The 21287-nt window shown below is 40.3% G+C and overlaps 1 protein-coding gene across 2 annotated transcripts in view; it reads left to right on the forward strand.

The window, feature by feature from the left end:
* The window catches only part of slc12a2 (solute carrier family 12 member 2), a 36849-nt gene that overhangs the window by 12148 nt on the left and 3414 nt on the right, over positions 1–21287 (forward strand). The window contains exons 2-26 of one of the 2 annotated variants that reach the window (XM_008325134.3): positions 241–357; positions 1588–1663; positions 2223–2318; positions 2935–3074; positions 3681–3815; positions 4058–4166; positions 4256–4383; positions 5118–5202; positions 5297–5457; positions 5601–5708; positions 5827–5950; positions 6439–6540; positions 9857–10012; positions 10857–10956; positions 11790–11901; positions 12477–12617; positions 13315–13421; positions 13942–14021; positions 14701–14844; positions 15710–15757; positions 16998–17120; positions 17829–17940; positions 19772–19858; positions 20172–20307; positions 20932–20999. In XM_008325134.3, the coding sequence (XP_008323356.1) occupies positions 241–357; positions 1588–1663; positions 2223–2318; positions 2935–3074; positions 3681–3815; positions 4058–4166; positions 4256–4383; positions 5118–5202; positions 5297–5457; positions 5601–5708; positions 5827–5950; positions 6439–6540; positions 9857–10012; positions 10857–10956; positions 11790–11901; positions 12477–12617; positions 13315–13421; positions 13942–14021; positions 14701–14844; positions 15710–15757; positions 16998–17120; positions 17829–17940; positions 19772–19858; positions 20172–20307; positions 20932–20999 (2795 nt within the window). The remainder of the gene's footprint in view (positions 1–240; positions 358–1587; positions 1664–2222; positions 2319–2934; positions 3075–3680; positions 3816–4057; positions 4167–4255; positions 4384–5117; positions 5203–5296; positions 5458–5600; positions 5709–5826; positions 5951–6438; positions 6541–9856; positions 10013–10856; positions 10957–11789; positions 11902–12476; positions 12618–13314; positions 13422–13941; positions 14022–14700; positions 14845–15709; positions 15758–16997; positions 17121–17828; positions 17941–19771; positions 19859–20171; positions 20308–20931; positions 21000–21287) is intronic. The other variant, XM_017038664.2, reaches the window with a different exon arrangement.

Here is a 21287-nt window from a genome sequence, read left to right on the forward strand (position 1 = left end):
TCGTAGTCTGGTTTTTATTGAATGACTAATGCATCAATGCATTTTATCACGTCATGGTTTTACCCCACATGACTTTCTATTTAGTACTAACTTGGTTTTTGTCTTAAAGTTAAAGTTTGGTTTGGACCAAGGCTACGCCATGCTGTCAAGTTATTTATCAAGTTATCAACAACGCCTTGTGCGACCATCTGTTTTTGTGGTTCACACATCAACGTGATTCTATATTGTTCAACTTTATAGGAACCATTTGAGGATGGGTTTGCTGGTGATGAGCTGACCCCGGCTGAGGAGGCTGCTGCCAAAGAGGCTGCTGAGTCCAAAGGAGTGGTGAAGTTTGGCTGGATTAAGGGAGTGCTGGTGAGTTTTCTGTCCTTCGGTCTCCTCTTTTACCATCATAGACCAAATAGCTACGTGCTACTTTGTGACTGTCATTTAACACTTTTTTACTGTTCCTTCTGGATGATCTGCTACAACACATCAAGTTACATAGCCAATGCATGTAGGGCAAAGTAAAAAAATAGATGATAATAATAACATACTCGACACCACTTGACAAATCCAATTGAAAACCAGCAGACTTAAGAATCAGTGAAAGTTTATACTAGAGAGGAAGTAAAAGCAGCCGTAAAAGAAATAAAACCTCGATGATGATAACCAGACACATCTAAGCACAAAGACCAGTCCTCTCCAGACTGGATGTGGGATCTCATGTCTATTTATGCAAGTTGCTTCTTAGGGTTAACCGCTAGGGACCAACCACTTCATGTGCCACTAGCAATTCACACTCATAGTCCAGAATCCTTAACAGAGTGTCATCCACTTACACATACAGTTGGAATTATGCTCTGGGGTGGCACACTTGGCACTCACATGTGAGCCAAACTTCTCCGACCGCTCTGTGATCTGGACAAAGGTGTGAGTGAAAGAAGTAAGCATCATATGTGTAGTCTGTAACTTCTGAGGAATTCTGATGTTATTCCAGTACTAGCGACTTTCAGAATAATACCCCCAGATAATAGGATAAGGATAAGAGTAAGGTTGCATACATGCTCTTTTTGAACATTTTTGTGTGAAAATGACCAATTGTTGCTAATATACTAAACACTTGTCACCTGTCATTTAAGCTATTGTTGCTGTTGTCTGTTGTCTGACTGATGTCCGTGCTTGCAGACGTAGCTTACCTTAGCTCTGGTGTCTGTAGGCTTTAAATGCCTCTTGCTTGCTCTTACCACAGCTGCCAACGGAGCTTCAAAAACACTTACAAAACAAACCAAGCAATGTGAACTGGTCTTTTGTTGAGTGGTTGTAAGCAGACATGTTAGCTGATCTGTAAAAGAGAGGTCTGTAGGATTCGGATTCATATCCTGTTGCGCTTAATATATCATCCATGTAAAGGTTATTTGTCACTTTGGGATTTTGTGAAATATAGTTCATACATCGTATTGAGGGTAAAACATGTAAATATATAATATTATTGTACGTTTGACAACACTGGAACTATACACAAAACCTCTGTTTGTTTTATTGTTTCCACATGTATGTCCACAAACACGTCTTTCTTACAGTAACAGTCCTCCCTCCTTGTAGGTTCGCTGCATGTTGAACATTTGGGGTGTGATGCTCTTCATCCGCATGTCATGGATTGTTGGTCAGGCTGGAATAGGTAAGTAGAACGAGTCAAAACAGACAGAAAACACAAATAATGAAGTCTTACGCTGAAGCTGGAGTGATTGGCTAAGGGGTTTGTTTTTATTTCCAGTGACGTTAATGGATGTTGTGATTTCTGGATTATGTGTAATTTACTACTCTGTTTGTCACTCTGGGCTCAATATGTAGACCACCACTGTGGTGCCTCCTAAAAACATAAAGTAAACCAGTTGATGCAGGTGATGCACACCCTTCTATAGAGACGTAGTTTATTCTCATGTTCAACATTCTAGACCCTGTTTCATTCATCCTCAGTAACAGCACACCTCTCTGCCTCCAGCTACTGTTTTGTTTGTCATTCTCCACTGTGACGCAAAACATTACTATGTGTTAAAATGTGTTAGATGTAGCAGCTTGTTTTGAACCTGAGCTGCTACTTTTCACATCTCTCTCTCAGCATTTGGAAGATGTGATTGAAAACTGTTGACAGTGCTGCACTTTTTTTGTTGTTGTTTTTTTTCCCATAAACACAAAAAAGTGTTCATCTTTTTTCTTTTTTTTTTTCTCAACTACAGCTCTCTCCTGTTTGATTGTGGCCATGGCCACTGCCGTCACCACCATCACTGGCCTCTCCACATCTGCCATTGCCACCAATGGGTTTGTACGAGGAGGTATAAACACTTTTCTCTTTTGGAATGAAAGATTCCATGTACTTTGAAGATTACAGTTCAGTTCAGTTGACCTGATCAGAGTTGCTACGAAATAGGGTAATCCTCCTTTGTGATTTTAAACAGCATGAGCAGCTGACCAGTCACTTAATACCACTCAGTGAAAAACATTCTCTCCGTCAGTCTTTGTTAGGCTGTATCTTGAAGTATGTGTGTATGTCAGGGCTATGTTTGCTCCTTACAGTTGTCTTATGATGGCCACTTCCTAAATTTGAAAGAAAGTTTGTAGACCAGCCGTTCCTCTGCTTCAGACACACACAAAAAACAATTAATTTTCAAAGCTACCATTGAAACGAGGGAACTGTGTTACTTTGTGTTTTCCAATCTGAACACCAATCCTGGATTCTCTATTCAAACTGTAATATATAAAAAAATATATATGTAGATTTAAGCGGAGTGAAAATTTTTTTTTCAGACTCGTGAACCAACTTCTGATCATATATACTTTATTTGTACTTTTTCTACTATTTCTCAGAAAGTTTTACAAAATACAGAAACCAGTAATATGACTTAATGATCCTAAAATATTATTGGTAACTCAATATACTTTGACTTTTAGGTGGAGCATATTATCTGATTTCGAGGAGTCTGGGTCCGGAGTTTGGAGGTTCTATTGGTCTGATATTCGCATTTGCTAACGCAGTGGCCGTGGCCATGTATGTGGTGGGATTTGCTGAAACTGTTGTGCAGCTTCTTGGGGTAAGTTTTCCGACTCAAATGTTCCACATAAAACAATAGTTAACAGATAGTGATAGTGTGAAACGTGATGAGCTTTTAAACACTGCACTTGTCCGAAGACTGGTTCAGACTGGAAATGTGAAAGCTGCATTTGCTGTGTTTTTTTTTTTATTTATTTATTCTTCTCAGACCATCCAAAGTTGGGATCAGCCAAATATGGTTGGGAAACCGTATATATATGAATTTCACATAGGCTTACATGCAGGAACACATGTATTTGGGGAAAAAAACATTGATACATTATATTTGAGTGGAGATCTGTTGACCTAATATCCAAACTGCATGTGTTAGACCGGTGGTTCCCAAAGTGTGGGTGGCACCTTGTGGGGTGCGCTGAGCTATTTTTAAGAGGGGCACCAAAGAGAAGTGTTTAAAATGAAATCCAATGGAGATTTGAAATAGTAGCTGATGATGTGGGGGCTTCCTGACAGGAGTACTAACTGCAGAAACCGCTTGGGAATTGCTATAAATATGTTGCTTTGCCTTCCCCCAAGTAACCTACACAGACACTAGAGAGAGAGAGAGAGAGAGAGAAAGGAAACAGAAACAGAAAAGTCCCTGAGAGAGAGAGTGACCTCGTTTTTGTGTTGTTNTGCTGATGCCTACATGACAGATGAAATAAACGACATCAGAATTATTGGCACCATCACAATAATAATTCTCCTGGGAATTTCTGTTGCTGGAATGGAATGGGAGGCTAAGGTAAAAATATTTTGTGAAACTTTATATAAACAACGTTTAGATGCAGAAACGTTTACCCAGTAATGAAGTGTCACTTATTAAAATGAGAGGAAGGATATAGAAAAATTCCTAAACCAACTGCAAAGAACCTGCTGGTGCTGTAATAGTATTAGGATTTTGATCTGAAGAGCGTTGGTACTTCCAGGCTCAGTACACAATTTGATGAGGGCTCAGTGACACGGTGTGTTTTTGCTTCTCTGTAGGCCCAGATCTTCTTGCTTGTCGTCCTTATCACAGCCATCTTCAACTTCTTCATTGGTACCTTCATTCCTCTCAAGGCAAAGGAATCTCAGGGCTTCTTTGGCTACGATTGTAAGACATGCTGTGATCTTCAAAGTAAAACCTGGTCAGTCCTCAGCAGCACCTAAAATTTTTTTTTTAATCGACTTTTGTCCCCTCAGCTTCAATCATGTGGGAAAATATGGGTCCGGACTTCCGACGAGGCGAAACCTTTTTTTCCGTCTTTGCAATTTTCTTCCCTGCAGCCACTGGAATTTTGGCTGGAGCTAACATTTCAGGAGATCTCGCTGTAAGTAATTTATAATGTGCAAATAAAACGGTCTTGAAAGTGGAACTTCCATTTATTCTGATGTAATGTGCTGCATATGATTAGAGTCTACAAATCAATGATGTTTTAAGTTGAAGAATTGTGTAAATAATTGATGAGCATAATGAGTGACGTGAAAAGATGGATTGATGGATACTGTAAACTGTGGTCTCTTATATATATATATATATTTTTACTTTCAATAACAAACAATATCAGTGACAAAAACCACTGTTTTAATCTTATATACCAAAGTTTTAGCCTTTCAAGCCAAATACACTTGGCTAAATAAATAACTTCAGACGCGTCCACTATACTAGCAGACCATTGTCAGTCTTTTAGGTCAAAACATTGACATTTTTGGTTTTGTATAAAGAAAAGGAGAACTGTAAGAAAATGAAAATCAATTTTTATTCGTTTGAAGACATTGTGTACCGATCAGTGGCTCATTTAACAGAAATAATGCCGTGGCTCATATTCTGAGTTTGCAATCTGTACAAGAGAAAAGAGCTTAGATGTGGTAGATACTGTAACATTATTTCTACAGAGATCAGGTGTGCACATACAGTAGAGCAGGAAGTAAAGGTCTGCAATACACTGTCTAATAATACAGCATGCTATTAACTAGGTCAAAGGCCAATTCTCCCATAGTGACTTACATGCTGTGGCGGATTCCCTGCTGTTTTTGTGTCTAAGCTGTGGTGATTATGTTGCAGGACCCGCAGCAGGCCATTCCCAGAGGAACTCTACTGGCTATACTGATTACAGGAATTGTCTACCTGGGTGTAGCTGTTTCAACAGGTAGAGTATTTATCCTGTTTTTTATTTTGTTTGTTTGTTTTTCCAAAAAAACTCCTGTGTTGAGCTAAATGACAACAAGTTGATTGTATGCCAGGCTCCTGTATGGTGAGAGATGCCAGTGGAAATGTGAACGACACCGTCAGCACCACGTTCCAAATGAACTGCACTGAAGCTGCCTGCAATTTTGGCTACAACTTCACCACCTGTATTAATGACAAAGATGGCTGCCCTTTTGGACTCCATAACGACTTTCAGGTATATTGCACTTTTTTATTGCAATGAATTATGTTGTTGACCATTGAAGAATATTTCAGTTAAAATTTTAGCAAGTCCAAATGCGTTTGTTGTTTAATGCTAAATAAAGTTTTTTTTTGTTGTTGTTGTTTTTTTCTAATAAGGCAATGAGCATGGTTTCTGGGTTTGGCCCCATTATCAGCGCAGGAATCTTTTCTGCAACTCTTTCCTCAGCTCTGGCGTCTTTAGTCAGTGCTCCTAAAGTTTTCCAGGTAAATATTATCAGGGTGTCGTGAGAACAAATTCAACCAATGCAAAATACTTTTACCATTTACATTGTTGTTCACGTGTTAGTTAAAAAAAGGAACTCCTTATGTTGTGATTCTACAGGCTCTGTGTAAGGACAATATTTATCCCTACATCGGAGTGTTTGCCAAAGGATATGGAAAGAACAACGAGCCCCTCAGAGGCTACATCCTGACCTTCTTTATTGGTCTGGCCTTCATCCTCATTGGTACGGCTGCACACACTGCACACGTACACGCTGTCATTTTATGGCCCAGGGCTGTGTGGTTTGTTGAGAATGAAATATCAACGTAGTTAAATGTTTTTCATCAACATAATTAAATACTTTAATTTAACATGGCGGGTTGGACTGGCCGAGGTTGAACTGCACTCACTCCAGCAGATCACATAATCAGATGTTAGTCACATGGCAGACCAGCTGGGGTGTATAGAGTAGGGATGGCTCGATACGATACTCCAGATCTGTATCAGTACAATATTGCTGTAATTGCAGTGATTACGATTACTCTGTATAATGTATGGTTTTCAGGCAAATAGTACAAGAGTTATTTTTGTCAATTCCAGATGTGCTTCTGAAACCAGTGTTAACATGTTGATTCATTCCCACTGTAGTCCCTCCTGGAAAATGTTGGCTTCCTGAGAGGTTGATGTGAAACTCCATGTCAGTCGTCTAACCTGTTTGTCTTCATTTTGCAGCTGAGTTGAACGTAATTGCTCCCATCATCTCCAACTTCTTCCTGGCATCCTATGCTCTTATCAACTTCTCTGTGTTCCACGCCTCCTTGGCAAACTCACCAGGTAAGACCAAGACCAGTTATGAGAAGTGCTTTAAAAGGTGCTAGGCTAGCTACGCTTTGAAGACCAGCAGTGCCATCCCATTGGTTGGGTTTTAAAATTAAGTTAATTACTCGACATAGTCAAAAACAAAAACCCTCATGAGCTTTGGGGCATTTCCTGACAGCAAGTTTTATCATGTCAGACTTCTCATAGGAAAGCTGATAACTCAGGTTTTACTGACTTGTCTGTTCTACAGCATTGAGTAGTATTTGAAAGGCTTCTTAAAGAGAAGCTTCTGGATCTTTAGTCATTGTTGTTAAATGTCAAATTCACCCATTTAAGGTTTTGGACCTGTCAGTTTTCTCCTACTTCTCAGATCTACAGCCATTTTTATTATAGTAACTCAAGTGCTTCAGACTTGAGAAGACGCACCCATCGATGTGTTAGGCGTTGACAGTCTTACGTCACACGTGTGAGTGTAACACCCAGTATTTAACGGTGTTGATACCTGGTGTTTGTCAGAAACTGTGATGTTAGACCATACTCTCATCGGCTGGAACGGCTTCAGATCATTGTAATGATGTGCGCTCTAAAATCTGTTAGCTGTTACTGTTTTCCTGTTGCTGTTCTTTAGCCAGTGGTGCATAAAAATAGCGTTGTTGTTTTTATCATCAGTCATTAATGGCTCACAGCTGCTTTCCCAGTTGAAAGGAAAAGCCTCTATCCCTAATGTCATTTGATCAAAAGCCAAAATAAAACTGGCCTTTAATCTGCAGCTCAGTGTGGTGCTGTTGTCACACCACTTCATGGTCATGGGGCTTTTACAGTATGGCAAAACCTGGACATGTGTCGTTTTTACTAAATTACTAAAGATTTCAGTTAAATAAATAAATGCATTCCATACAGTAACAAATGTAAAAAGTGCAGGGTATTGGAAAAACATTGAGATCAAAGTGTAATTTCAGAACTTTTTTGAGCGACGATGTGTTTTGGGTTTTGGTGATTAGGGGTGTAACGACTGGAATCAGGACAAATCGAATACAATGATGCACATTTCCTTACAGAAACACTACACATCACCATTCAGTGACTTTTTGAGGTAACGCAGATCACTTATTACGATGCAAATCTTCATGCATTTCAGTTTCTAATCAATTCATGATGCATCGTTGCACCCCTGATGTTGATAAGTTCTACACAGAGTAGCTTTTACCCTCAATCTCTTTGGTTAATGACATCATTTTATAGGTGAGTCAGAAGATCAGCTGCAATTCTTCTCCAGTCCACAGGTGGGACCTTGACAGTATAGGTCTTTGTGCATAAAACTTGCACGCCCTGACTTCGACCTGAACACCAACTACATGTAAATGACTTGTAACCTGCTAACTTAAATGAACGCGGTGAAATGTAGAGCGTTGTTTCTGATGTTGCACAATTATAGCATTGTGATGATTTTTTTTTTTAACAAAAGTTCTGAATTATTTAACACCTAGATATAAATGTGTAAATAGGCTCAACTGACCCAGAGAGATGATTGACATGCGAAAAAGTTATTTATTTTAAGGCATGTACTTTTCTTCTCCTCAAAACCAAAGCTCTAGCACAACATCAGGTACAGATTCCTTATCTGCTACTAATTTACTCCAAGCAGGCAACCATAAAATTCATAGACTTAAAGGGTACAGGAGTTGAACGAAGGCCTGCAGTAGTTTAACCTGTGAAACCACTCAGTCATGTCTGAGCTTCCTGTTTGTCTGGCCCCTGGAGTGCCACTCTCTGTTCATTCAGTAAACAAAAACCTCTGCTTGGCACTAAGAAGTACAACGCCATCAATGTACCCTTTATGTCCGGTGAATTATTTTAGACCGTCGTTAAGGGTGTGTTCACACTAGTTATGTTTGGTCGGCTCCAATTAAAGCATTTATTAAAGTCATTTATTTAAACATGTGGCATCACCGGGACTCTGGTGAATTCAGGTGTGGTCCCTTAGCCATTTGTTGAATTAGTGTCATTTATTTAAACATGTGGCATCACTGGGACTCTGGTGAATTCAGGTGTGGTCCACTAAGGCTGATCTACTGTGTCTACTACCAGATCAACGCTAAAACAATTTGACTAAAATCAAAAAATACAGATTCAAGATCAAAACAACCTAAAGATAACATTTTAAGAAATTTAAAAAAGCCCTGTGTCAAGTAAATAATCAAGGCTTTTTTTTGACCAGGAAAAAATCTTGATGTACTTGATTAGAAAACAATCTTATTTTTAGAGCTGGAATTAACTTTTTAAATATAAAATTTAAAAACAATCTACATTTACAAAACTTAGTAGTAGATTTTTTGGTTTGGTATTTTCTGTTCAGTGTTGGTGTTTTAGACTTTTACAGCAAAGACTTTTTTTTTTACTTGTGTACAGAAGTGCCATGAGGAGTGTATTATTTTCTTTGCTTAAATCCGAACCAAAAAAAAAAACCCAGTGTGAACACACTCTCTGTAGCTACTCAGTCAACGTGTCTCCCTCCAGTGTTTAGTAACTGAACTCCAGTTCATACGTATGGTCTCTAATAGCCAGGTGATAACCTCCAGGTGTTCAGCTGAAAGGCTGCTCATAACTCCCATGTTTTTAACCCAAACATAGTTCATTTTTAACTACTTTAATTCTTTTTAACAACAACATTTACCATGCAAATGTCCTGTTAATACTGGAAAAAAAAGACCTATGTAACCATATGTAATTTGTTCTTTTAATGGCATTTTAACCTTAACTTGACGTGTGTGTTTTTATTAGGGTTGGGCGTTTTCCACATGTGACACCATGAAACCTTGTTTCCCTGTTTTAGATAACTGGTCAGGACAGATATGAACCTGCGTTTCTTCTCTATTCTACCGACTCGGCCAAAATCCCTGACTTCCTGTTTGAGCATCTTTATATGTAATTTTGAACAACAATGGCCCTGTCGCTATTAAAAACCATATGTCACTGATCACATGACTGAGCTGAACTGAAGGTCAGTGATGTTAAAGCAGTGTTTGTGTGCTTGTAAAAAACAGGGACCGTAAATTGATACAGTGGATGGCTGTGATCCAGCAGCAGTGCCCTGGAGTTGTTGATGTTCTACTTCATTTCTAACATCGTCACTATAAGTCATTCAGCTCCCAAACAAATCCTTTAGCAGGTGTTGGATATTTGGTTCATGGTACTATTTTATCGCCCAGCCCTAGTTCTCAATTCATGGTGGTGATTAATTTCACAAATGTCGGAGTTAAACAGTACAGTGAGCTGTTAAACTGCCGTTGTCTCCGTGTTTCCTTCTAACTCGCGTTCTTTGGTGCTGCAGGTTGGCGTCCCAGCTTCAAATACTACAACATGTGGGTTTCTCTGGCTGGAGCCATACTGTGCTGTGTGGTGATGTTTGTCATCAACTGGTGGGCAGCTCTCCTCACCAACGTCATTGTTCTCGGCCTCTATATCTATGTCAGCTACAAGAAGCCAGGTGAGTCAGCATGGGTTCAAGGAGGTAAAAAACAAGGTTTAAAGGTTTAGCAGATAAAGTCCCACAGTTCAATGTGATTGAAAACGTCTGGAAGATTTACACAAACCGAAAAAAAAATTATGGTTGCAACATCAACTTTTTATGTATATATATATATATTAAGTTTTCACATTTATTAAGTTTATGTTTATTTAACCAACAAAATGGTTGTTTTTGTTGAGGAATAAAAATGATTTGCCTTAGTTATCAATACACAAAAATCAGTGAAGTCCTTCACTTTTTGACCTTTGTAACATTTTCAGAACTCTTTAACAGTTAATGAGACAGTGACAAAAATCAGTTTTTGTAACATTTTCAAAACTCTTTAACAGTTAATGAGACAGTGAGTTTAAAAAACCTTTTTAATGTGCATTTGTTTATTTATTCTCTTGTTCTATTTTAGTTTTTAGCCAAAATGAAAACAGTGTTACAATTTAACTATAATAGGGTTTGAATTCATCTGTTATTTTTAACCTTCCTTCAAAATAAAATATTGGCCATGTTGTTGCAAGGAATGAGTAGAAATGATCCTTTCAGGAGTTGCAGTAAATGATTCTCAAAGAGTAAAAAAGTTTGCATCGGTCACTCAGCTAAATGATAGGATTCTGAAGTGTTTCACCCACACACACACACATCGTAGCTCCTCTTAAAACACACAGCTGGTCGTTGACACCTGTGTGCACACTTGGCTGAACACACACACACACACACACACACACACACTGGAGGTCTTTTCAGCACCACATGACACAGACGTTCTAACTGCACCGTGTGTGTCCTTCTGCCTGCATACGTGCTGTTCCAGATGTTAACTGGGGCTCATCGACCCAGGCTCTGACCTACCACCAGTCTCTGACCCACACGCTGCACCTCAGTGGGGTGGAGGATCACATCAAGAACTTCAGGTATTCACTCTTTGACTCTTTGACTCTCCAGTACACAGAGTTGTCTGGAGGAATATATCAGATCAACAACAGTGTAAGTTGTTGGAAGACTCACCCAGTCACCGACATGTCATTATCGTGACATTTTATATTAACCTCAAACCTGTGTCTATTATCTATCTTATATATATCTTATGTTTAGAACACATTAGGTGTTTTGTTTTGTTGCTTTCTAGAAACCAATCCTTCTACTATGTCAAAGATTTCTTTTCAAACCTAAGGGGAAAAAAAACCCACACCTTTTGATTGTGAGGAATTCTGACGTCAACAAGGATAAATTCCAGGAAGTGCTGCCCGGCGGCTGTGTCTGTAGACTTAATAAAAAGGATATGAATACAACTGGGTAATAAGGAACCGGCCTTTATCAAGTCCAGCTTATTTCTTATCAGTAGGAGCTGCATTACTGTTAGTTTGTACTCCGGTGGCAGATTGTCTTAGTGACATTGTGTCGTTCCCATGTCAGCAGACCCAGCAGGATATTAAATGCCTCTAATGGTGTCCTCAGTGTCTCTTGTGCTCCGGTCAAGACAAGATCTCCTCTTCGCTCCTCTATTAAATCCCTTGAGGCTTAACATATTTGCTTTGATGTGTGCTACTTTGCTCCTGTTTTTTTTTTTTTTCCCCTCTTCTCATACTAAGGAGACTGGAGGTTGTTGAGGTCAGAAGAGAAAGTAGTCACACACACACACACACACACACAGAGTAATAACGCTGTTATTGCGAAAGCCAAAAAAGAAAGTATTTATTTGAAGTATGAACACTGCCAACGTTAACACACAGTTCAATCCTTTCAGACCTCAGTGTTTGGTGATGACTGGTTACCCCAACTCTCGACCTGCTCTTCTGGACCTGGTCCACAGCTTCACCAAGAACGTAGGCCTGATGATCTGTGGTCACGTCAAAGGGGTGAGCTGATCTGTCAGTTGTTGACTGAACTTAAATATCTGTGCTGTGTCTTGTTGTTTGAGAATAGAATCTGTTCCATCAGTGACATCTCCTCTAATGAAAGCCCGTGAGTGCTTTGTTTTACCTTTTAGACCCGACTTTTTATCTGTTTACGGTTCGGCCTAATGGCCTCCAGCACTCTTCTGTTGCCTCCATTAGGACTTAGAGAAACCACTGCACTTAAATGGTATGAACATTCTCAGCCATTGTCAACCAGCCCTCATGCTGGAAGAGAAAAGAAGGTTCTGTCATGTTGACATCAGTATCGGCAGATACTCCAAGTGGCAGTATGGGTAGGTCCCCAGTTAAAATGCTGGTGATTTAAGTCCGTTTAAAAGTTTGTAAATTTGATCAAAATGTTCAACACAAACAAATGTCACTTTCACAGACATTACATTAAGAAACACAGCAGAACCAATGGAACAATCATTAGGGTTTCTACCCCGAAGCAGGAAGTTGGAACGTTCTAAACAAAGTCACTTTGAAACATTTCCAGCGTAATAAAAACATCACTGCTCGTGTCCATGTCCTCACAGGGCTACAGAAGGCAGAGCTTCAAAGATCTGGCTGCAGAGCAGTCCCGGTACCAGCGCTGGCTTCTGAAGAATGAGACCAAAGCCTTCTATACACCAGTGTTTGCCGAGGACCTGAGACAGGGCAGTCAGTACCTACTGCAGGTGGGAAAACTCTTTCACTGGGTTTGTGATGCACATCCAATCTGAAAAGACGTCACAGAATCAGGTCCAGGTCTTCTAAAGTGAACGGAGTAAACATGAACGGCTCTCAGATTAGACAACTACAGATTCATTTCCAGGAGAGACTCTGTTCTATCAGATAAAACGAGCCAGAAACCAAAAAGTCTACATCCAAGTGTTCCTTCTAATCCTCCTAGGATTAGGAGGTTCATTTCCCCTATGAGGGTTGTGCATTGATTGTGTATAAAATGGATTTAGTATGTAAACAATGAAGTCAATGGAAACATTAAGGTCAAATGTCAACAGTTAGAGTTTCAGTGAACAGAGCAGACATCATTTTCAAGTGTCATTTAAGCATTAAAACGATGCAGCACGACAGATGATATGAAAACGTTGACGTGTGACGATACTGTCCACTCTACTGTGTCTGAGGTTGTATTTGTAGTTTCAGTATTTGAGCCAACAGAGTGCTGAAGTATTTTACATGAATGAATGGAAAAATAGACGGATCATTTAGTAAATATATGGATCGATGTGTTGTCTCTTAATTGAGACAAAACTGGAGTGGTCAACATCACAGCAGCATTTTACAGTTGAAGGTAAAAGACAAAGGCAAGAAAATTAATTATTATAAATGTTGATTTAAAAAAATGTTGGTTTTTCATTGGTGTATCTGAAGGCTGCCGGCCTGGGTCGCCTCAAACCAAACACCCTGGTGCTGGGCTTCAAGAACGACTGGAGGGATGGAGACATGATGAACGTGGAGACTTACATCAGCATGATCCAGTGAGTAGAGTTACTGTGCTCAGCTGAGAGAGTCACTGGTGTTGGGTTCACCACTCACTTTCACTGTAGTGAAACCTTTTCTTTAACCGAGAGCATATGGAATTTAGAAATAAATAAGTGGTCTCCGTCCCCAGTACTGTTTGTGTCGGAGAACAACTGGCCTTCACATACCATGAAAGGTGTAAACAGGCCACACAAACATATCTACTTTCCAAGTTCCTTAAACTAACATAGATAGTCTTGTCTCCAAGGATAGTGTTCTTAGACACAGTGTCCTTATTTTTGGATGAGAGATGCATTTTTCTTCTAGTTTTAATAATGTCTTGTGGAGTGGAGCCAAAATGCACTTTAACACAAGTGAACTCCTCCTGCCTGAAATAATAACAACAACAATAACAACAATAATAATAACAAATCCAAAGGGCTTCTTCAAATTTCTGTGTCTTGTCATTGGAGTCAGTGATTGTGTCAGTGATTATCTACACTATCACACACACAATAACCTGTTGTTCTTTTACAGCGATGCCTTTGACTTCCAGTTTGGTGCTGTCATTCTGCGTCTGAAGGAGGGACTTGATGTGTCCCATATCCAAGGACAAGGTATCAGAACAGTTGGTCATATCATGGTTCCAGATATGAACAAAAAAATTTTTTTTTTCTTAGTCTTAGTGATCATCCACACAGGTGTGCATTAAAAAATGAAGTAGGCCAGAAAAGAGGGAAAAAAATGATTTGTTTATTGATTGATATACATTGACACCAAGCAGACATTACAAAAAACAACAAATATTATTATTTATTATTTACAATCATTAAAACATTTCTACACTTACGCTGTTATTTATTGGTAAAAAAAATCCAAAGGGCCTCGTTTAGAAAAAGGAACATTTTATTTCACCATTTCATTTTTCCAGTATCTCATGACGGTGCTTAGAAAACACAGTGTCGTTTAAAGCATTTTAATTATTAGTCCCTGTGGGACTAATATAAGCTTAAAATTGCTGCACCACAAATTTCCCATAATGCCTCTTGAAAGCCTTCTTTGTCTGCAGTCAGACTTTTCCAAGGTCACAGCAGCAGTCGTGTTTTTTAGTTCGAGTGAAACCAACAGTAATGCTGTGTGGAAGGGCATTGTGTTACTTTTATCCAGATGAAATTCTACTGTATTTCTTTTTCTCAGCCTCAGCACTAAGTAGGATATCATCTTTCTCCCTCGATGGCTAATTTTCTCCTCGTTCTCAGTTGTCACCATGCCTCCTCTCCTCCTCTTTCCCCACAGATGACCTGCTCTCCTCCCAGGAGAAGTCTTCAGGGATGAAAGATGTCATTGTCTCCATAGACACCAGCAAAGACTCTGACGCCGACTCGTCCAAACAAAGCTCCAAGGCCACCAGCCTCCAGAACAGTCCTGCCATACAGAAAGGTGAACAAGAACTCCCCGTCACCCCCCCCCACACACACACCTCCCTCTTCTCTTAACACAGGAAGTGTGTGTCAGCCTGTGTTTACGTTACACTTCATGACCAAAGAAAATCCAGGATATCGGTTCGGCCATGTCACAAATCCTTCTTAATCCATCTTTTCTATATAAGACACACACACACTCACACTCTTTTGTTCATAAGCAGGAAATTGTCACCCGGTTGTCCCACAGGTCACAGAGTAGAATTCCACAGATGTTTGAGCCCTTAAGTGTGTGTGTGTGTCTGCGTGACACACACACACACAGATCACCATCCCATGCCTCCTACCCATCTGTGAACAGAGCAAACAAACAAACAGTTCTCTGTTGTGGGAACTTAAGCAATAAAAACATTCCCAACACCAACTGGCTGTGGCTCAGTGACGCCTGCTGAGAGCTGCTCAGTCGCTCAACGTTAAAACCACATTTTCTTTGAAAAAGTAGAGAAGAGGAAACATAGACGTTTAACCACCATACAGTACTGGTTTATCTCTCTTTGAACTGGTCCCCCCCCCCCCCCCATTCTCCCTCTCTTGTCGACTGCTGGGATTGGCTCCAGCTTCCCTCGCCGATATGAAAATGTTTCAGCAGTGAACGAACGAACGAATGATTGAATGAATGGTGTTGACCCCAGGCTGCTACAGTGACACCTGGGAAATATATGTAACAAAACAAAGGATTTATTCTGTTGTAATCCCAAAGTAGCAGTTAAGTGGTGGAGATAGCGTGAGTTTTTATAGTAAAAGTAAGTAAAACTTCCTGGAACCCTGGTTCCCACTCAGTTAATTATAATGTTTTCCTCTGTCTTTTGTCTCAAATTTCTCAGATGACGACGACGATGGCAAAGCTACCACTCAGCCCCTGTTGAAAAAAGGCAGGACACTGATTTTTTTTTTTTTTTTTTGGGTTGCCTTAAATCTTTTCTTTCTTTCTCTGCTTTGTTGAACTTTTCCTCATCCTGTTTTATCAGCCTCTCTTCTTCTTCTTCTCCTCCTCTTTTCTCTTCTTTTCTTCCGACTCTCGGGACATATTTTCCTTTGCTTACTTTTTCATTCATCTTCTCTTTCCTCCACAGTATATTTTGAATTCCTTCCGCATTAACGTAGTGTCCTGCTTCCTGCTGTCCCTGTCTTCACTTTCTCCCAGTCTGCCTCGTGTTTCTGGCCCTCTAACCACTTGGCATCAGGGAATAACATTTTGTCTTCTCCTCCCTTTCTCCTGCTCTCAGGCTTAAAGGTCAAGTCTAGTTTCTGCAGACATAGTAGAATGTCAGTTGTGTGAATGTGCCTTACTTCAAATCCAAGTCTTCAGTTGTTGTAATTGTTGTGTGTACAGACATTTCTGTTTTCCTCAAACTGTCTTCAGTCTCTTTCCAGACTCCAGTCTCTTTGCTGCTGCTGCTTTTCTTCTCTGCTTAAAGCTTCTTCTCTTCCAGGACGAAAAGCGTTTCTCATGTTTCTGCTACATCATGTGACGACACACAAATCCTGAAAGAATTTAAAAAAAAAACACTAACGATGACACATTAGAAGTTATGAGGTTAGAAATAATAACCCTAATCCTTGGTTTGCAGTTTGGTCAGTGTTAGAAACCACTGTTAACAACAAACATCTAATGTAGTTCAAAAAAACTTTCTATCCAGGATTACTAAGATTCAACTGACTAAAAATTGCAATTATTTTAATTGTTGTCGCAGGCATTTCATTTGTGACAACCGTTTCAGACTACAGTTGTAAATTGTTTGACAGCCATATACCTAATATGTACTAAAATTAGGGCTACGTTTATGTGGGAATAAATGAAGATACTAAACATTTACAAAAGCATTTACATCGATAGTCTTTTGTCTTTTCTAAAAAAAAAAATTAACATAAATGTTGTGCGGGGGACACACTGTTTGATTCTGTGCTATTCTGAGAATGACTCACTGATTTAACGCTTACATTAATGTCAGTTCCATCTTAATGTGTCCTCCATTAACTAACAGACTTCACAGCTCCAGAATTTTAGTGGTGAAAGAAAAATAATGACTTCTTTTCCTCCGTTCTAATCCGTTCCCTTCTGTCTGGTGTTTGTCGTTTGCATGGCCACGCGTCGCCCGATTCTGCCTGCAGACAAGAGAAGTCCCACGGTACCGCTGAATGTGTCGGACCAGAGGCTGCTGGAGGCCAGTCAGCAGTTCCAAAAGAAACAAGGAAAAGGAACGGTGGACGTGTGGTGGCTGTTTGACGACGGAGGTGAGTGTGTTTAGTCAGAGAAACGGCTCCTTCAGTTTGTCTAAAAAAATACAAAGTAATAACGTCCAAAAAATCATAATAAAATGTTTCTGGTCAATGTCAGCCTGCTCCTTACAAGTCTGAACTTTTCAGCTTCTTTGTTAATGCCATAACATCACAGAAGAACAGTCTTTTTACAGTGATGATTGTGTTGATCCCATGTAGCGTCACCTGAGGTGTCTATTAACTGATAAAAATAAAATACTTTTTTAAAACTGATTATCATTATTTTTTAAATTATGATTAAAAACACCAAACACATTCTCAAGCAACTTTATTCTTTCACTTAATAAAGATTCATCTAACTCATCTAAGACAAGACGGTGACGTGCTAAATCTAGATCTACAATAACAATTATATGACGATATGTTCAAGGATGATTTTCTCTGGTGCAACAAAAAAAAACGTTTTCTCCAGGAAAGCGGCGTTGCTCACTCATGTGGCCACTCTAATCTGATAATTTGGTCAAAGTCAAAAGCAGCACTCGGTGATGCAGTCGTGCTGCTCACATGTTAACCTCAGTTGTTGTAGCAGCTGTCCTGACTGGGTTGTCAGCAGACCGGCCGCTGAAAGTCCCACCAGCTGTGCCTCAGTCGGACTCAGCCTACAGCTGAGTCACAGTAACACGATCGGCACCGAGCACCTGTCTGACCCCGTCTCCTGTCTAGGTCTGACCCTGCTCATCCCCTACCTGCTGACCAACAAGAAGAGATGGAAGGACTGCAAGATCCGTGTCTTCATTGGAGGCAAAATCAACAGAATTGACCACGACCGCCGAGCGTGAGTAGCACACATGTTCCTCCTCCGGCCACATGTTATTGAAATGACTTATAAACAGACAAGCATATGGCTGACCTCAGACCTGCACCCATGACAATAATATTTGAAGAATGTATCAGAGACAGGTGGTGCCTGGAGCCCACTTACAACCTGAAACTGTAGGACAGACACTTTCTCCAATAAAGCTGAGAAGTCATTGTTTTCTGACACTGTGACATGTCAGGATTCTTTTAGGAATGTACTGTTCCTCGAGCCAAATCAGTTTTCAGCACAAAGGCATCTGTCAGTCTCTGCTGCTCAAGAGAATCCACTTACAATACCCTCTCTCTCTCTCTCTCTCTCTCTCTCTCTCTCTCTCTCCCTTTCTCTCTTTCTCTCTCTTTCTTCCTCCTCTATCTGTCTCTCATTGTCCCGTACAGCTGCCTCCTACCTCCTTTTGTTGGGTAAAATTAGCTCGCTGCTAAGATTTGAGCACCAACCCCGGCCTGTTTTCCCGCTGATGGTTCTGCTGTTCCATAGATAAACAGATGGGTGTAAGCACAGATGAAGATAGACATTACATTGATGGACAAACTGTGTAAATGCATTCTCCATCTCAGCAGCTCCATTTGCGGGGAATAAGTTGGGTTTTAAAAAAGGACACAAAACAACAGTCATCACTGGTGGCATATCCATCCACCCTGGGGTTTGACTCCAGACCCTTCGTCGTCTTCCTCCTCCTTCGTTTGTTTGATGTAATAGCTATGTCAAACAAAATTAGTAAAAATACAAAGGAATATAAAAATAAGAAAATGAAAAAGGTGCAAAAAATAAAAACTCTCCACACAGTAGTTAAAATACCCTAATGTATATGGAAGCAGCTGAATTTAAATGTCTTCTAAGTGTCAGAAGGCGCCACAAGGAAACAGGTATTACAAAAGAACTTGGGCAAAGATTATTACAAAATAATTTTTGGTTCTGTCCCAAAACTAGATGGCGCTGTGGGCCTTGTCAATCATCAACCACAAATGACAAACAGTTTTCTTTTGTTCTTTGTTGTTCTTGATATTAGTTTTATAATATGCAGTTGTCTGGTGGAGTCATGCACCAGACAGTGTTACAGAGTCGTTCTGTTGAAGACAGTAATACTACAGTAATACTACAGTAATACTACATTCTGCCTTTGGTCTGATGGTAGTTATCCACAGTCGTCATTGGCCGGGGTATAAAACCTTGGTGACACTAAAGAAGGAAACGTGTAAATTTAAAAAAAATCACATCTTTAGCTTAAATACAAAGTAGACAAACAGGACGTTGACAGGTTGGTGTGGATTATTGTCACGTCCAGTGAATTTAGTTTTTATGATCATATTAAATCTGTCACATTTTTTCCACGCCTGGTTGTGTTCCCAGATGTTCCCCCAGTGTGTGTGTGTGTGTGTGTGTGTGTGTGTGTGTGAGGGTCTCAGTACTTCTTAAAATAACGAGGAGCCCAGCTGATCCCTGCTGATCTCCTGTAGACACAGTGAACTGAAATCAGATTTGTCAGAGTAACAGGACCCTTGTACCAAAATACCATCAACAGTAACCAGCAGCAGAGCGTCTGTGACAGAGAACACCCCAGGCTCTCGGTTCCCTTTGAAACTGCAGGTGAAGGAAATGATTCTTCATACGCAGAATTCTTTTCCTCGCTGACCTTATCTTCCCAGGAACTCGGTGGTTAAAACACTTCAAATCTTGAAAGCAGTCGTAGCACGACCTCCACCATGAGTCACTGCATATCTGAGAGGATTGGAAATGCCTTGGTCTAAAGCTGTAAACCTCATTGTTTTGTCTTTTGTTTCTTCTGCAGAATGGCCACTCTGCTGAGCAAGTTCAGGATAGACTTCTCAGACATCACTGTACTGGGAGACATCAACACCAAACCCAAGAAGGAGCAGTAAGACACGCTCAGTAGACCTCACAGAGCAATGGTTTTAATGAGTCCCTTATTTTTACCACAATGTGGAAAGTCACAGTGTGAGACTTTCCAACCCACACAGTCTGCCACATGGGGGGTGGCATTAAGTATGTGGTTCCTCTGGGGCTTGAACCCTGGACCTTCTGTGTGTAAGGCAGGCATGAACAATGAAACTACCAAAATAGGGAAAACTGAGGCCTTACAGCCTGAACGTCATTTTCAAATCCACTCCCTGAGGTTATGTAATTTCCCGGCCAGTAACATTAACCTTCATGCCATTGTTGTTGTGCAGCACGACAGCCTTTGAGGAGATGATAGAGCCGTACCGGCTGAAGGAAGACGACATGGAGCAGGAAGCAGCCGAGCAGCTGAAGAACAGCGAACCATGGAGAATCACAGACAATGAGCTGGAACTGTACCGTGCCAAGGTCAGCAGATCTGACCTCACTCCGCCTTAGTCACGAACACTGTTTGTTTTTCCACACACTTTGTCAGTGTTAGCGATCGCTGTCAAGTCACACTGACCTACAAACACTGCCGTCTGTGCAGGTCTGAGGCTGAGCTGTTGAGTTAATGCAGACATTGGTGATATCATCTGATGTCACACATCACTGATAGAGTTTGGACTAATGTTGTAAGAATCCTTATTTACCTTCATTTGATTAGGTTCTATTCAGACCTTCTCCTTCTTCAGAGATCACCACAGCTCACATGTCCAAACATCGTTGACCTCTCTCCCCTAACTTCAGTTTTTAAACTCTACATGTCTAATCTCTATCCTGGTCAATCCTAATCTCAGCACCTTCAACTCTCCCGTCCCACTCCCCTGTCTCTGGTCCCTGTCCTTACACCAGGTCTCGTTACCATCTCATAGTCGTGTGTCTAATTTAAATCAAGAGGAGAATGTCACCTATTGTTTTTGACCCGCACTTATAATGATATCAATAATTTAAAACCAACCTATTGTTTGAGTATAACAAAGCCTGTGAGCGTCACTCAGATGATTATCTGCTCAGATCAAACCTAAACACCGGTTTGTTTTTGTTCTTCAGACTAATCGTCAGATCAGACTCAATGAGCTGCTGAAGGAGCACTCGAGCACGGCCGCCCTCATTGTCATGTAAGCTGCCGCTGTGTGTGTGTGTGTGTGTGTGTGTGTGTGTTGTTACTGTAACTCTGTATAATCTCACTGTCCTGTTTTGCTGGACACACAACAAATGTTCTGATTACATGGTTGATCAGACATTTTTCTTTGATCTGAAACTAAATGTAACGTATTTAAACAAGTACTACCTGTGATAGTACTGCAGTACTACCTGTGATAGTACTGCAGTACAGACGGGTAACCTTGACTCAAAATAAATACCTGATCTTCTAATGGTAGTTATTGTGTAGCTTTGTGCTTATA

This window comes from Cynoglossus semilaevis, chromosome 14, assembly GCF_000523025.1.
Source record: "Cynoglossus semilaevis isolate Cse_v1.0 chromosome 14, Cse_v1.0, whole genome shotgun sequence".
In the NCBI taxonomy this organism is placed as follows: Eukaryota; Metazoa; Chordata; class Actinopteri; order Pleuronectiformes; family Cynoglossidae; genus Cynoglossus; species Cynoglossus semilaevis.